This window comes from Phyllostomus hastatus, unplaced genomic scaffold, assembly GCF_019186645.2.
Source record: "Phyllostomus hastatus isolate PE091 unplaced genomic scaffold, TTU_PhHast_1.1 phas_contig_150, whole genome shotgun sequence".
Taxonomy (NCBI): Eukaryota; Metazoa; Chordata; class Mammalia; order Chiroptera; family Phyllostomidae; genus Phyllostomus; species Phyllostomus hastatus.
Window position 1 is genome coordinate 5,272,256 of NW_025333611.1, and position 15,579 is coordinate 5,287,834.

Genomic DNA, 15,579 nt, shown 5'->3' on the forward strand with positions numbered 1-15,579 from the left:
TTGAGGTAAATAGACACAATGTAAACCTGCCATCTCAACCGGTTTCCAGCGCCCCCTGGTTCAGTGCGTTAACTACACTCACGTTGTGCAGCTGTGGCCGCCATCTGCCTGCTGACTCTGTCACCTTGTCAAACCGAAACTCTGCCCGTCAAACCCAAGCTTCCGGCTCCTCCCCTCGGAGCCCCTGGTGACCCCCGTGTTACTTTCCATCTTCACACATTTGACCTCACAGAAGTGGAACACGCAGTGTTTGTCCTTTTCTGACTGGCTCATTTCACTTAACACAATGTCCTCGAGATTCATTTATGTGGTAGCGTGTGGAGGAATGTCCTTCCTTTTTAAAGGCCGAGTAACGTCCCATTGTATTTATAGACCACATTTCGTTTTATCTGTATGTCTGAGGATCCCTGAGTTGTTTCCATCCCATGGCTGCTGTGAGGAATGCTGCTGTGAACACAGGTGTACAGATCTCACGGATCTCTAACCACAATCCCATAAACACACCTAAAACATGGATCTCGCCCTGGCTGGTGTGGCTCAGTGAATTGAGTGCTGGCCTGCAAACCAAAGGGTGGCGGGTTCAATTCCCAGTCAGGGCACCTGCCTGGGTTGCCCGCCAGGTCCCCAGTAGGGGGCGCACGAGAGGCAACCACACTTTGACGTTTCTCTCCCTTTCTTTCTCCCTCCCTTCCCTTCTGTCTTAAAATAAGTAAATAAAGTCTTTAAAAGATTTAAATATCTCGCAACAGTTGCTTAATAACATCATTTGCAGGCAAGTCAGTCTTCACATTTCCAACTGTCTCATAAATATTTTTTTTTTTACCAGTGTCCATATAAAGAGTCCCACACATCACAATTGGCGGCTGTGTCTCTAAGTCTCTCTTAAATTTCCCTCCTGTGTATTTCCTAAGTTTTCTCTGGGATCAGGCGACCTTCCTTCTGTAATAAATGTAGGAGCCGAGACGCCAACGCCAGCACTAAGTGGCGGTCTGTCCTTGTCCCCTCCCTGCAGGACCGGGACTTCCTAGCCAAGCAGAAGGAGGACCTGGAGCTGGCGATGAAGCGGATCACGGCCGACAACAGGCGGGAGATCTGTGACAAGGAGCGCGAGTGCCTCACCAGGAAGCAGGAGCTCCTTCGAGGTGCGTGCCGGGGGCGGGCGGGGCTGCGCTGGCGCAGACTCCGCCAGTGGACGTCCAGCCTCTGGCGGGAAAGAGCCGCTGGGTCATCCCCATCCTAAAACACGGCGTCATCCTTCATGGTGGAACATGGGGGAACCCCTTGCTGAAGTCAGGGGCGAGGCGAAGATGCCAGCTCTCATCCACACCATTGACAGTATTCCACGTGTCAGGGGAAGAATGAGGTGACATTGAGTGGGCGGGACCTCCAAGGGAGCTGGGTTCCCGGGATGGAGGGGGCCCTGGGTGGACGGTTCCCAGAGCCTCCTGTGACAGCTGCCCCATCCTGAGCGACCGCTCCGCTGGGCCCTGTTTATACCTCGACCCCCTGAGCCCTCCCCTTACCCTTAGGAGGCGTACAAGGCCGGTCCCGCCGTTCTGCCCGGTTTCATAGATGGGGGAACTGAGGCTTAGCCGGTGGCTGCTCTCGGGCCGAGGTTGCCCAGTTCCTGAGGGTGCGTGCGCCTGGAGTACAGACCGCTCCGTGAGGCTGAGCTCTTCCCTCCGGGGCAGCGGCGTTTCGACAGGTTTGCACGCAGGCAGTGTCACAGCAGGAGACCTTCCGGGGACCACCGTGTGGGCCACCACCCAGAGGGAGGAGGCTGGGGGACCCCTGGGGACGCAGGGGACCAGAGACAGCCTGTGTGTGCCTGGCTTCCGTCACTCAGCTCCCCGGGGGCGGGGGGCAGGGGGCTCCGATGGGGCGTCTCTGGCTTAGACAGCTCTGAAGGGCAACCGGGGCTCGCTCTTGTCTTAGGCTAGCAGAGGTTGGGTGAGGTTTTTGGGGGTGCAAAGCAAGCGAGCTGTAAATGGCTGGAAATCTGTTATGTGAGCCACATTTAAAACAGTCGGGTGGCTTTTGTGAAGAGGTAAACCCAGGGCCATCGATTACACCGGCGCCATCTGTGGCTCATTTATAGGACAGTGGAAACCCCTCTGTACTCAGTGTGGGCCAGCAAAACGGGGTGCTTGGAGTTCCGACACGCTGAGTAGAGCCACGGATGTGCCAGGGACGCCCTGTTTCCTCTCCTTGTCCCGTGATGTCCCTGGGAACCATCCTGCCTGTGGGACGGTGGTTGCGACCTGGCTCCGACGTACCGTGGGTCTGTCCCGGCTTTCACGGGACAGGAGAGCAGTGAAGGGGACCAGCCATTTGCAGTGGGGCTGAGCACCACCTGCTCAGCGGCTTGCCCGAGGGTCGATGAGCAGACTTCAGCGCTCGAACACTGCATCATTGCCCCGGTGATGCGCATAAGGGGCAGGGAGAGTCTGGCCCGTGTTCCCCAGGAGGACATAGTGCCATGAGGCCGTGCTGTCCTCGTCACGGGCTTCCGTAGCCCGTCCCATGGGCCTGCCTGGGGGGCAGAGGAGACGTGCAGATGGAACATGGGTGTTTCCCCAGGGCGGTTCTCCCTCTGTGGCATGGCCGTGTCCGTTTGGCAGAGGTGGAGGCTGAGGCCCGGGGAGGTGTTTTACTCGTCCTAAATTAAATCCCAGTGGTGCAGCTGGGTGCCAGCCTGGGTCTCGGTGTCCCTGATTCCTGACTCCGAACATGTGTCGCTATAGCGCGCTCTCGTCCCATGGACATTAAGGACGTGTCTAGGAGCTGGCTCAGTCAGCTCCTCCGGCACCGTCTCTCGAGGCACGGTTAACTATCTGCCGCGCTGGCAGGAGGCCCGGTGCGGGGGAGGGGAGGGCCCGGCGGGGCTCTGGCCACCTGTGCCTCACCGGGCGGTGTGTCCCGCGCAGAGCGGGAGGCTGCGCTGTGGGACATGGAGGAGCAGCACCTGCAGGAGAGGCACCAGCTGGTGAAGCAGCAGCTCAAGGACCAGTACTTCCTCCAGCGGCACGAGCTGGTGCGCAAGCACGAGAAGGTGAGGCCGCACCCTGGTGGCGCCCCACTTGGGCGCCATCTCTGCTCCTGGAGGAGTCGGGCTGGACGTGGTGAGGCCCGGGGCGGGCCCAGGGGGCGCCGTGCAGGGGGGCCAACGGCCCGAGCAGCTCCCTCGCTGCCTCTGACACCCCACGCATGTGCCCCTTTCTTGCTTTTTCCCTCCGCCCCCATCCTTTTGTTCCACCTTCCTTTCCGTTGTCTCCTTCCCACGGGGTCCTTCGGAACACTTGCAGGGGCGTCCAAACTTTCGGCGTCTCTGGGCCGCATTGGAGGAAGATGCATTGTCTTGGGCCACACGTTCAATACACAAACACCAATGAAAACTGATGAGCAAAACAAGGTGTTAAGTGAATTGACGATTTTGTGTTGGGCTGCGTTCACAGCCATCCTGGGCTGCGGGTTGGACGCCCTGACGTATCAGCTTAAACGCCACCTCTGCCCGGAGTCTTCCCTGCCCTCCCCAGAGCAGGGGAGGCCCCTACGCTGTGCGGCCACAGCACCCTCCACTTTTGCGTAATCGTCTGTCTCGGTTTCGTCCCCTTTGTGGGGACACAGACAGATAACCGAGGTCTGGCTGCACAGCGGGTGTGGGTAACTCCAGGTCCTAAATTAAGTGCAATGATGGAAGTCCGCTTAGGGCTGGGGTGGCTCCAAATAAGGGTGCCCAACCAACCTGGCTAGGAAGTCAGGGTGGGCTTCTTGCAGGAGGTGACTCCCGCGCCAGATTTGGAAATACAAATAAGTGTTAGGTAAACAAAAAATTCAAAAATTCATCAAGACTTTCAAACATACGAATTGACACCTGTCATCGAAATGATAGACTGTTTTAGAGTACCCTTGGCTTTGAGATACGAGTGCACGATGGCGTGCCACCATTGATTAAATAAGAGGGCGTGTGGAAGAGCCCAAATGTGAATAATAATACTTCTTACAGTGAGAACAGAAAGTGGTACCTAACAGTAGATGCAGAGAGATACAGCTTCGCTCTGCTGAGCATCCTGGGCTACGTGGGTCCTGGGCTTCCGATGGAGTGTGGCGGCAGCCTTTGGCCCTGACCACACACCTCCATGCCTGGAGTGCAGCTGACCTTGGGCCCTGGCTGGCTGTCTCCGTCCCCACCCCCACCCCCAGGAGCGGGAGCAGATGCAGCGCTACAACCAGCGCATGGTGGAGCAGCTGAAGGTGCGGCAGCAGCAGGAGAAGACTCGGCTGCCCAAGATCCAGAGGAGCGAGGGCAAGACGCGCATGGCCATGTACAAGAAGAGCCTGCACATCAGCGGGGCTGGCAGCGCTGCTGAGCAGCGTGAGAAGGTCAAGCAGGTAGGGTCCCAGGTGTGGTGGGGCCGGCGCCTCACCGGGGTGGGGCACCCACAATAGGAGATGCCGCGGAGGGTCTGGGAAGGAAGTGTGGGAGCCACAGGCCGGAAGCCCCCCAGGCCTCCCCACAGCCCGTCTCTGGCGGGCAGAGGATGTCTGGCGCCGCTCTGTCACGCTCCGTCCCCTCCCCCTGCGGTGCTTCTGCCCGGCGGCTTCCTCGGCTGCTGGACCCCTTCCCCTCGGCCGCCGAGACCCTGCTCACACGTCACCAGGGAGGCTCAGGGACTTGAGTTGCTTCTGTGGCTCCTGCGTGGCACACACACTGTCCCCGCACACGTCACAGCACCGTGGTGTGTCGCCGCCAGCCTCGAGGGCAGGGGCTGGGTCTTGGCTCAGGGGGAGGACTTAAAATGGGGCGGTGGAGCACAGCCCGAGTGGTGTGGGGCACCAGTCCCTCTGACGGGGCCTCCCTGGGACAGGGCCGGCTGAGGACGGCTCCCAGCCTAGCCCAGCCCAGCCCAGGACCCTGAGGCACCCACCCTCTCCCCCTGTTGCAGTTCTCCCAGCAGGAGGAGAAGAGGCAGAAGTCGGAGCGGCAGCAGCAGCAGCAGAAGCACGAGAACCAGATGCGGGACATGCAGGCACAGTGCGACAGCAACATGGGCGAGCTGCAGCAGCTGCAGGTACCGACCCCCCTGCTGCTCCCCATTGCCTCAGTTTCCCCAGGGCGGCCAGCTCAGGGGCAGAGACTCCACCCACAGGGAAGGCTTCTCGTCTGACAGGCGGAGGGTAGAAGGGCTTCAGACCCACTGTGCCATGGGATGACGTCACCCTCCCAAGCCGCAGCCCCACATCTGTAGAACGGGCGTGGGGCGAGGGCGGGGAGTCCCACTTTGCAGGATTGGAGTGAGGCTTTGGAAATGAGCTGATGGTGCCTGGCCCGGGGCCTCAGACTTCTCCGTCATCACCGTGTTTCGGGGAAAGGTGTCGGCTTACCCTACTACCAAACCCAGACAAGAAAGGAAAACTGCAGACCAGTTCTCTCCTGAACACAGATGCACAGATCCTCAACAAAATACTAGCAAACCGAATCCCACCGTGTATGAGAAGAATTACACACCATGACAAGTGGCATTTATCCCAGGCTGGTTCCACATTTGAAAACCCGTGAAGGTCATAGTCCGTGACATCCACAGGCTACACAAGAACACGCACGTGATCGGATGCAGAAAAAGCATCTGACAGAAGCCTCCTCGTTCATGATAAACACACCCAGCAAACTAGGAGGAGAGCAAAACTTCTTGAACTTGATAAGGGACGTCTGCACAACACCCCCCACCAATGTCGTCCTGCAGGGGGCGCAGCTCAGGGCTCTCCCGCTAAGCTCAGCACAGGGCGTCCCGCGGTTGCCCAGCCCCCGGATGGCCCCTTTCCCTCGGGAGACTCCCCCCACCTCTAGTTTTCTGGCTCTCACTTTGCCCCACCCCAGGGGCTAGTGCTGCGAGTCCCTGTGCGGCGGAGCGAGGCATCCTCGTAGCGACAGGTGGGCTGACTCAACCTCCGTGACCTCAGGAGATGGCTCAGGCTGTTGGATCCACCCGGCAATTTCTGGAGAGCCGGGCGGGCGTGGAGGAAACATTATGGGCGCACCGAGGCCTGCCAGGTTGGGGCTCTGCCCTTGGATGCTGTGTGAGTTTGGGCCGCTCACCCGCATCTGTTTTTCCGTCCCTGCCTCGTGGGGTTACCCGGGGGATTAACTGGGAAAAGCCGCACTGAATGCTGGGAGCCCGGGTCCTCGCAGGTCCCAGGCGCTCAGGGCTGCTGTGAGTACGATTCCCAACTGAACCAGCTTCTTACACTCCCAGAACCCTTGAGCTTGCAACCCAGTAATAACCGCTCCCCCAGCCCCCAGCAGGACGTCCTGGTCGAAATGCTGGAGTAGGTCAGTGTAGTGCTCACCTCCTCCCACGGCCACGTCCAACTAGAGAACCACTGTGACTGCAGACCACCTGGGGGTGATTGGCCGAACGGAAGTGCTACAGCTGAGGACATGAAGAAGCCCCATCAGGACGGGTAGGGTGGGTGCAGGCATGGAGCAGGCGGGCCCCGCACTCGGGGTTTGGCCGTTAAGAATCGGGAAGGAGATCTCTGCCGCAGGGGTCACCCCTGAGGAGTGCAGCGTCCCTGCCCCGTGACAGGCGCCCCGCCCAGGGCTGCAGGGCTGGGAAGAGGAGTCCTCAGAATGAATACCCGCCTGGGAACGCCAGCCAGGAAGCGTCTGAGTGTGGCAGAGGGGCCACCGGGCACCCGGAACGGAAGCACTCCAGTTAAAAAACGGGTGGAGGACCGCAGGTGACATCTCTCTCGAGAGGACATGCAGACGGCCAGCGGACATACAGAAAGATGCCCAGTATCCAGTAGTCATCAGGGAAATGCAATTCAAAACCACGATGAGATACAGCCGCACACCTGTCAGCATGGCTGTCGTCGATGAGTCCACAGACAATAAACTTGGGTGAGGACGCGGAGGAAAGGGAGCCCTCGTGCACTGCTGGTGGAGCACACACTGGTGCAACCGCCATGGAAAACGGTGTCGAGGTTCCCCAGAAGCCTGAGACGAGACCTGCCACGTGAGAACAGTCGCACGCACTTCTGGGTGCTTGCCCGAAGAGTCCCAGGACGCCAGTTCGAAGAGGTTCGCGCCCCTGTTCACTGCAGCGTTGTTTACGATTGCCGAGGACAGACACAACCCGAGTGTCCACCCACAGAGGAATGAGTGGAGGTGATGTGGTGTGCACACACACAAGGGAACATTACTCGGCCGTCAAAAAGAAGGAAATCTTAACTATCTGTGACAACGCGGATGGACCCCGAGGGTGTGGTGCTGCGTGCAGCCAGCCAGTACCACGCGATTTCGCTTATGGGTGGAGTCTGGAAAAGCGGAAACGCACTGCACAACTCACACTGCAGGGAACTGATGATGGTGGCGAGACAGGTGCACCGGGGACGGGGTTCAGAGGCACAAACAGCGGTTACAAAAACAGTCACGGTGGTTTGCAGTGCAGCCTAGAAAACACAGTCATTAACGATCTCGTAACTGTACGCGGCGTCGGGAGGTGTCCGACGTAGGGAGCGATCCCTTCGTGAGTTGCATGAGTGTCTAACCCACGACATTGTTCACCTGAAACTAATACAATACCGTGTGCCAGCTGTACTTGAAAAAAATTTAAAAGCTTCCGAGGAATCCCCCAAGGGGTTCCGCTCGCCCAGTCCAGGAGGGCGGAGGTCTCTGGAGAAAGGCGCCCCCTCTCTCTGCTTCATAAGCTCCTTGCGGAGCCCAAGGCTGATTCCCTGAGAGCAACCAACGAGGACTTGCCACCTCCGCCTGTGAGGGACAAGTTTTGGGAGGCGGACACGGTGGTGTCTCAGCGCGGGAACAGTGAGGCCGGCCGAGTCTCCGCCCGGCCCCCGGCCCCAGCCTGTGCCGCACACATCTGTCCGGACAGAATTTCTGCGATGCGATGCAGAAAACCACGTCCTTTATAGAAATGTAACCACGTAGGCACACTGGGTATCTTCGTTAGCTCAGGTGGCTACACCACAGAAGCTTCCCTTTCTCCCCGTCCTGGAGCCTGAAAGGCCAAGGTCAGCTGGCCAGCGTGGTCGGAGTCTGGCGAAGCGACCTCTCTTCCTGGCTTGCAGGTGGCCGTCTCCTCGCCGTGTGCTCACAGAGCGGACGGAGAGACAGAGGAACAAGCCCCCCGGGGTCTCTTCCTACAAGGGTCCTACACCCATCGGGAGGGCCCCCCGTCTCCGGGCCTTGTCTAAACACACTCATCTCCCAGGAGCCCCCCTTCAGATGCAGTCTCGTCGAGGGTTAGCGCTTCAGCGTGTGAGTTTTGGGGAGACGTCGGTCAGTCCGGTCAGTCCGTAGAAACAATGCTAAATAGTGAAAATTAAAGGCAACCTCAGTGGCCAACAGTAGTGGGGGGATATCTCAGTAAGTGTGATGGATCCTTCCCTGGGAGACTCTGGGCCGTACGGATGATGGTTGCGAGAACCGTTCTCTCTTCACGGAAGAGCTCAGAGTTCCAGGGGGGCCGGGGCGCAGGCTCCGAGCTGTGCGTGCAGCGCCCACCAAGCCACACGCAGGACAGAGCACGACAGGACACCCCCGCTGGCTGAGCTTCCGCGGTGGTTGTCTCTGTGTGGTCGGAGAGGGCACATGCTACCTTCATTGTCAGTGCTGTCGTTTTGTGAAAATGGCATGTGCGCACTGAAGACGGAAACAGTGCGCAAAGCAGAACGTTGCAGTTACTGTAGGTCCTGCTACACAGTGAGACGTGGTTAGCATGAATGTTCTGGAATGTTCCCCCAGCCACCTCTGGGGGGCGCTGTGTATTAACTGTCACGGAGTTTTCTGTAAATGGGGTTTGTCATCAAGGACAGGGAGTAAGGAGGGGATGGTGCGGTGCCCACGTGGCTACAGCCCAGGTGCGTCTCGGCCCTCTGTGTCTCCGCCTTCTGAGTTTCTCACCTGCTCCGCCTGGAATCTGTTCCAGAACGAAAAGTGTCACCTCCTGGTAGAGCACGAAACCCAGAAGCTGAAGGCCCTGGACGAGAGCCACAACCAGAACCTGAAGGAATGGCGGGACAAGCTGCGGCCACGCAAGAAGGTAACCGCGCCTGGGCTGGCGGGCTCGGCGGGGGGCTCTGCCTGTGCGACAGGTGTCTGCCTGCCTAGGAGGCAGGTGCACATTTGTAACTTCGTTTTAAGGAACCGGCTCGCACAGTCGTAGGGGCTGGTAGGTAAGTCTGAACTCTGCAGGGCGGGCCGCATCAACCCAGGGGAGAATCAAGGTTGCAGTTTGGGTTCTTAGAGCAGCCTGCAGGCAGAATTCCTTTTTTCTCAGGGGGCCCTCAACTGATTGGGCGAGGCCCACCCACGCTATGGAGGGCAATCTGCTTTACTCAGAGTCCACTGAGTTAAATGGGAGTCACACCTACACGACTCCTTCCCGGCGACATCTAGACTGGTGTTTGACCCGACAGCTGACTACCGCACTTGACGCATCAGCCATCCCAGGGTCTCCGTGTGGTCCCCCGCAAAGTGAGACACGGATGCTATACATTGTTAGGGGGAAGTCAGCAGCCCACGGTCCAGGTCCAGGACTAGTCAGGCCAGGACATCCTCATTGCCTCGCAGCCTCCTAACCCCTTGGAGGAGGGCGCTGTCCTGTTTGCTGGCCCGCAGCCCTGAGGCTTGCTCGCCACTGGACATTGGCTCGGCCCGCGTAGCAGTGGTCAGGGCGGGAGGCAGCTGCCCACCTCTGCTGCGTAAACGTCCTTGGAAGTCCCTGGGCCGAGGCTTCCCTCCCTGTGCTCATGGAGCTTCCTGGCTGGAAGCTGGCCAGGGTCCCAGAACTTTCTGTCCGCAGGCCCATGCTCATCAGTTTCCGTAGCTGCGGCCTGCTGGGACCTTTGCTGCTTGACACTCAAATCAATAATGCTCCTGCCAACACAGGCTGACTCTGGCATAGGGAATAAACGTTAACCTGGTCTCTCACCTGTGGAGGGGGGGGTCTGCGTGCCCTCAGCCCACCCTGAGAGGGTTCGGAATGAGTGGCTGTGATGCCTCTAGCAATTGCCTCATATCCTGACCGCTCCAAGGCGCACCTGGGCCTGGGGGAGCCGCTGCAGGTGTGTGTTTGGGGAGCCGCCTCTGCAGAAGTCCCTGCGGAGCTGTCCTGTCATCGGTGACCTGGGCGGCTGCGGGAACGCTGACCCGGAGGTGGTTCTCCTTCTGGAATAACTGTTCTGTAACCCTCCTGCATTGTGGTGGGCAGCCTGGAGCTGCGCTGTGTGGGGCGGGGGGGAGAGGATGGGTTGTTGAGGGACATTTTTAGCAACGTCCAGGTTTCTTTCAGGTGAGGACAGGGTATCTGGCAGCGCCAGGGAAGTGTTGCTTGGGTCGCAGACAACACAGAACGTGGCCGCAGGCAGGGCCGGATTTTTCTCTCCCCCGAACCTTGCTTTTCGGGCTGTAAGATGTGAGTCACACGTAGTCCCGGGAAGCAGATGTCCGTGAACCACTACTGCCCGAGGGCTGAGTCCGGCTCGCCGCCTGTGTCTGAAAGTGAGGTTTTCCTGGAACACGGCCACGCACGCTCACTCACACGGTGTCTGTGGCTGACTGCCCTGCAGCCGCGGGGAGGCTGTGGCAGAGACCTTACATTCGGCAAAGCCAGAATCATTTACAGACTGGCCCTTCACCGAGATAGGGTGGCCCTCCCTGCCTTAGGGCGCGCAGAGGAGCCGTGGTTGGGGGAGGAGAGCGGAACAGGACAGCACAGGCTCGGGAGAGGGAGACGTGGGGTGAAGGCCTGGCTCTCCCAAGACTACCCATGAGGCCCCGGGCGAGTTGCCAAGCCTCTGGGGGGAGCCGCGGGCATTAAGTTGGAGTTCCTGCGGCAGAGGTCCCTAATGACGACGGCCCGCGGGCTGACGGTGCCTCACAGGTGTGAGCTTTGGCCCATAATTTAATTTTTTTTTTTTGAGAGTTGCTGGCTAAATTTTACATAAAAACCTGGACTTTCAAGTTTCTTTTGAAAACCCAGGAGCTCCAGCAACACTGGACCCATCAAACTACAGGATGGTGACCCGCCGGGAACCGAGAAACGCTGCCCTCTGCAGGCGCGGCGGTGTACTCCTTCCTCGCCACCGTCCCCACCCTCCCTGTCGGCCCCTCACCCTCTCGGTCCCCTGGGCCCTGGGTTTTGTGACCTCTGACCCAGGGGTGTAGACAGTGCTGCTTTTGTCTGTCTTGTGTGCGCCTGCTTGTCACAGGCACTTTGGTACTAGTGCATCCAGCAAAGGAGAGCTGGAGCCAGGACTCTGTGTGAATTACCCGACATTTCAGGTCACGCATGTCCAGCCGTGATGAGACATGCCTTGGAATACCTTGCCTTCCCTCACGTGGACGTCCTAGGCCAAAAAAAGTGGGTGTTGTGGTTCAGTGTCCTTTCCCCATGTTCCTTCAGAGGGGGAGAGAACTGGCTAGAATTCGGTACTATTGAAGGAACAAGAGCTTAAGGAGAGGTTCTGGTGATTACGTTGTTTGTTAAGTAGAGACTATCTCAGGGCACGCAGAGAATTAATTGTCTTGACAAAGAGAGAGAGAGAATAGAAGGCTGGGCAAGCCGTGTGGCCACAGGTACTTCCACGGGAAAGAGGAGGAATTCTGGCCGATGATCACATTCCTCTTTATAATGAAGCCGCGTGAACGGAACGGCCCAGGTGCCCAACTTTGCAGGTGGGGGCCGGTGTTTCAGAGCGGGAGTGCTTACGTCAGGCCTAGGTTCCGTCTTGGCTGTGCCCCCAGCTAGCCGAGTGGCCTCGGCCGAGGACCCCGGGCTCTCTGAGCCTCAGTTTCCCCGTCTCCGAGATGGGAGACCTTGCAGGGGGAAGCTGAGACGTGATATGCACAGAGACGGTGCCGGATGTGCGGGAACCATCGGGAACCGAGGTCCGTTCGCTTTTCACGCAGTCTCACGGCAGCCCCGCGGGGCAGGGAGGGGAGCTGCCGTGTCACACACGAGGAGAGAGAGGGGGAAGGAGACGTGCAGGGCCCACGGCCGGGAACGTTGCGTTCGGCCTGACTGCAGAGCCCTCGAGAGATTGTTCTCTAGCACCGAGTCTGTGCAGATGCACCTGCGTGCGTGTTCCCAGGGAGGCCCGGGTGGCGCTGGGTAACAAGACGCCCCCCTCTGTGTTGCCTCACATGCTTTTACAGCCCAGAGCACCCCCGTCGGCCACCAGTTTTCGGAACCGGAGGCTCGGGGTGTTGTGACAGCACATGCATCTCGAAAACTCCCTTTGGTGACCTCTGTGGGGCCGGGTCCTGGGTGGGAACCCTGTGTGACTCGGACGTTTCTGCTCCCCTTGCTGTTTAATCTCTCTCTCTGTTTTCTGCCTCTGGGTTTTCTCCACTCGCCTGGCTGTTTTCCGTGCCAGCAGCTTTGCTTCCCCCACGCACGTAGATTGGCATTTCCCCAAACTGCAGCCCTCGGCTCACAGGGAACTCCTGTATGGCTGTCACCGGGGCGGGGGGGTGGGGTGGCAGGGAGGTGGCACTTACCTTCAGTGTGACAGCTCTGCGGAAGACGGACGACCAAGTCGCCGCCGCACTAAGGCCTGGGAGGGACATTTCCAGAGAGAGCCACTTTGGGGTGGGGAGTCCTGATGGTGGGGGGCCTGTGTCCCAGGGGACCTGGCCGAGCTCCATACCCCCCTCTCTCTGTGCTAGGCGCTGGAGGAGGACCTGAACCAGAAGAAGCGGGAGCAGGAGATGTTCTTCAAACTGAGCGAGGAGACCGAGAGCCCGGTCCCCGTCACCCCCAGCAAGGCCGCCAAGTTCTTCCCCTACAGCTCCACGGAGGCTCCCTGACGGCCCCTCGGGGCTGCGGCTGGCGGGTCGGCGGGCCTCCGGGGCCCCCCCGTTCTCTGTGAACCGGTAACTCAGGACCCCCTTCCCTCACTCTTCCCCGCCAGCTCCAGTCCAGCCCCTCGCCTGTGCGACCCCAGTGTGCCTGACTTCTCACTCACTCTCGGAGGGTGAGCTTTTATTGTGTCGCCCAATTTTAATGTGTTCTCTTGGAACCCCAGGCGCCTCTGAGCTGTCGGAGGTTTGGGCCGTGGGTGGGGCAGGGTCTGAGAGCAGCACGTGGCCTGTGGCCCCCAGGCCTACCCCCCCGGCCCCCCCCCGACCGTGGGCCCCGACACCGGTGTTGCTGTCTGTGGGCACGAAGTGCTGCCGCTGGAATCGCCGTGGGCTCGTCCACTGGTCGTCATTCTTGGAGGCTTTTTGGCCTTTCCCCGCGGTGTCAGACAAGAATCACGGCTCCTAACAATCATGCTCAGGGGTGCCCTCCTTTCTCCAGTCTCCCCCCGTGTGCCTTGCTCTTGAGGCCGAGTCTGCGGTGCGGGGGAGCTGGCCCGTCCATTCTGCTGGGCTCAGGTGTTTCGTGCCACCTTCTGCCGCACCCCTCGCCCCTCACACACAAGGGCTTGGGCCCCCGGTACTACCAGGCTTACGCCCACCCTGGGCCTCCCATGCCGGCTGGTTTGGACTCTGCGGCCTGAGCCCTGTTGGGTAGAGCCGCTGGTACGGGGTGTGCCGGGTGCTGGCACCGGAGGCACCAGACGGCACAGGGTGAACGGCCTGTGACTCCTTTGGGCCCCCAGGTGGTACCCTGTGGTCAGGGATAAACCCCTCACCACCCTTTCACGACCCAGTCTGTTTCCATCTCACACTTGCCTGGGGGGTACGGGGAGGCTGTCCTCCTCGACCCTGTGCCCCTCCACCTCCAGGAGCCCAGCCCTAGACTTCAGACTGGAGGTCTGAAGGCTGGAGGTCATGGGGAGTTTTGCTCAGGAAGCAAAAGCATCAGGGAGAAACACGATGCTTCCTGCCTCCGCCCTGTCCGCCCGCCCGCCTGCCCGCCAACACGGCGGAAGCAAAGCTTCTGTGGCGCAAACGGAATCCTGGGGCTGCGGCTCGCTCAGCTGGCGCCCAGATGCCAGCACCCAAGGCTGCGGAGTGTCAATAACACAGTGAAGGCAAAAGCTCAAACGGCATTTGGCCGATTCACAGAGAAAACCTTTGTCGCCTCTGTTTCTGACTTGAAACAAGTATATAAATGAGTGGTTTCTTCAGGAAGATACCTAATGGAAAGGGACGAGAAAACCGAGGGTGATTTTGAGGAATCCTGTGGGCACGCTGGGTCTGGGTGCTGTTTTGCTGGTGGCGGAGCGGCTGCCACACCTGGGAGGACTGTCCTCCTGCGCTCCTTACGGTTAGAAGCTTTGTCTTTCTAAAGCAACTTCCTGAGAGCCTTCTCGGCACTGGCGGTCCTCCCGCCCTCCCGGATCTTGCAGAGGGAGGGGAGCCGTTCCAAAGGAGAAGGGCCTGGGGTCCCCGACTCCTACGGATGCACCGAGGATGCTCTGGAGGCCGGGGGAGGGGAGGCGGTGTCCTCCCAGCCTGGTTCGCGCTCAGCTCGCCCGCCGCAGCGTTCGACCCAGGCGGGGCGCTCGTCAGGGATGAACAAATGAACGGTGAACCGATGGTCCCCTTGGACCCTCTCAGGTACCCGGGTGGTGGAGAACGAGAGCCAGCAGCGGTGTGAGGACGATGGGGGCTGTGTTTACGACACACGGCCCTCTGCAGCCCGGGGTGTGAGATGAGTAGCAGGTGAAGTGCCGGCTCTGTGGCCCGGACAAGCCTTCGGTCACTCTCTGCTCTGGCTTGTCACACGCGCTGGAATCTTGAAGGAGTTGCTGCTTCCCTGCTCAGGGCCGCCTGAGCCCTCAAAGGCCCCCTGTTCTTGCTGGGCGGGGTCTGCTGGGGTCGCCCGGCCGCACCGTTGGGCCAGTGTGCAATGCCTGTCGCCGGGGAGGCCCGCACGGCGTTCCTGGTCCCCTGCGCTGATGTTTCCTCTGGAAGGAACGGATGAAACTGTTACTCATTCTCAGTCGATTGATCGCAGAATAAATAGAACTAACTTATATTTTTCCCTTCACGAAGGATATTAGTTATTTTTATGTAGATTCCAAACTTTATACAAGACTTTTGTAAAATGTTCTTTGCAAAGTTAACTGCGAGAATGTAAATATGCTTCTAATAAAATAACAAGGGGAGAGACTCTGCTTGCCTCTGGGGTTGTTCTCTGGGACTGGGGGTGGGGGGTGGGGGTGGGGGAGGGCAGGGCACGCTTGCCCACACCGGCCAGACGGGAGAGGGCGCGCTGGCGTCGGAGCCCGGGCGTGCCTCCCGGGTCACCCAGCAGGTCCGGCCTCGCGGTTTCCGTCCTGAAGGAAGTTATGCCTGGCTGTGTGGGCACTTTCTCTCTCCAGACATTTAGTACAACGCTCATTTAACCACAGACATTTGACTACTAGGAGTTCTCACGTGTTAACGTACTGAATCCTTTCAACAACCCCCGAAGACAGTGTCATTCCCATTTTATAGACGAGGAAATGGAAGCTCAAGTCAGTTTTGTTGAGAGCCGGGTTGGGACCCGCCTGACTAGCAGAAGGATGTTTTTATCGAGTCACTGGGGAAATTCACTTTTTCGACTTCTGGGAGCATAGCAAACGCTCTTTGCCATGATTTCTTCAATGAGTATTAGT

General features: G+C 59.2%; 1 protein-coding gene across 1 annotated transcript in view; it reads left to right on the top strand.

The window, feature by feature from the left end:
• STK10 (serine/threonine kinase 10) overlaps positions 1-13,332 on the top strand; it is an 87,737-nt gene extending 74,405 nt beyond the window's left edge. Inside the window, exons 14-19 of the mRNA XM_045823789.1 lie at positions 1,013-1,142; positions 2,928-3,052; positions 4,204-4,392; positions 4,947-5,072; positions 8,952-9,065; positions 12,695-13,332. Of these exons, the coding sequence (XP_045679745.1) occupies positions 1,013-1,142; positions 2,928-3,052; positions 4,204-4,392; positions 4,947-5,072; positions 8,952-9,065; positions 12,695-12,835 (825 nt within the window). The 3' untranslated portion in view covers positions 12,836-13,332. The remainder of the gene's footprint in view (positions 1-1,012; positions 1,143-2,927; positions 3,053-4,203; positions 4,393-4,946; positions 5,073-8,951; positions 9,066-12,694) is intronic.
• Positions 13,333-15,579: the final 2,247 nt, after the last annotated feature.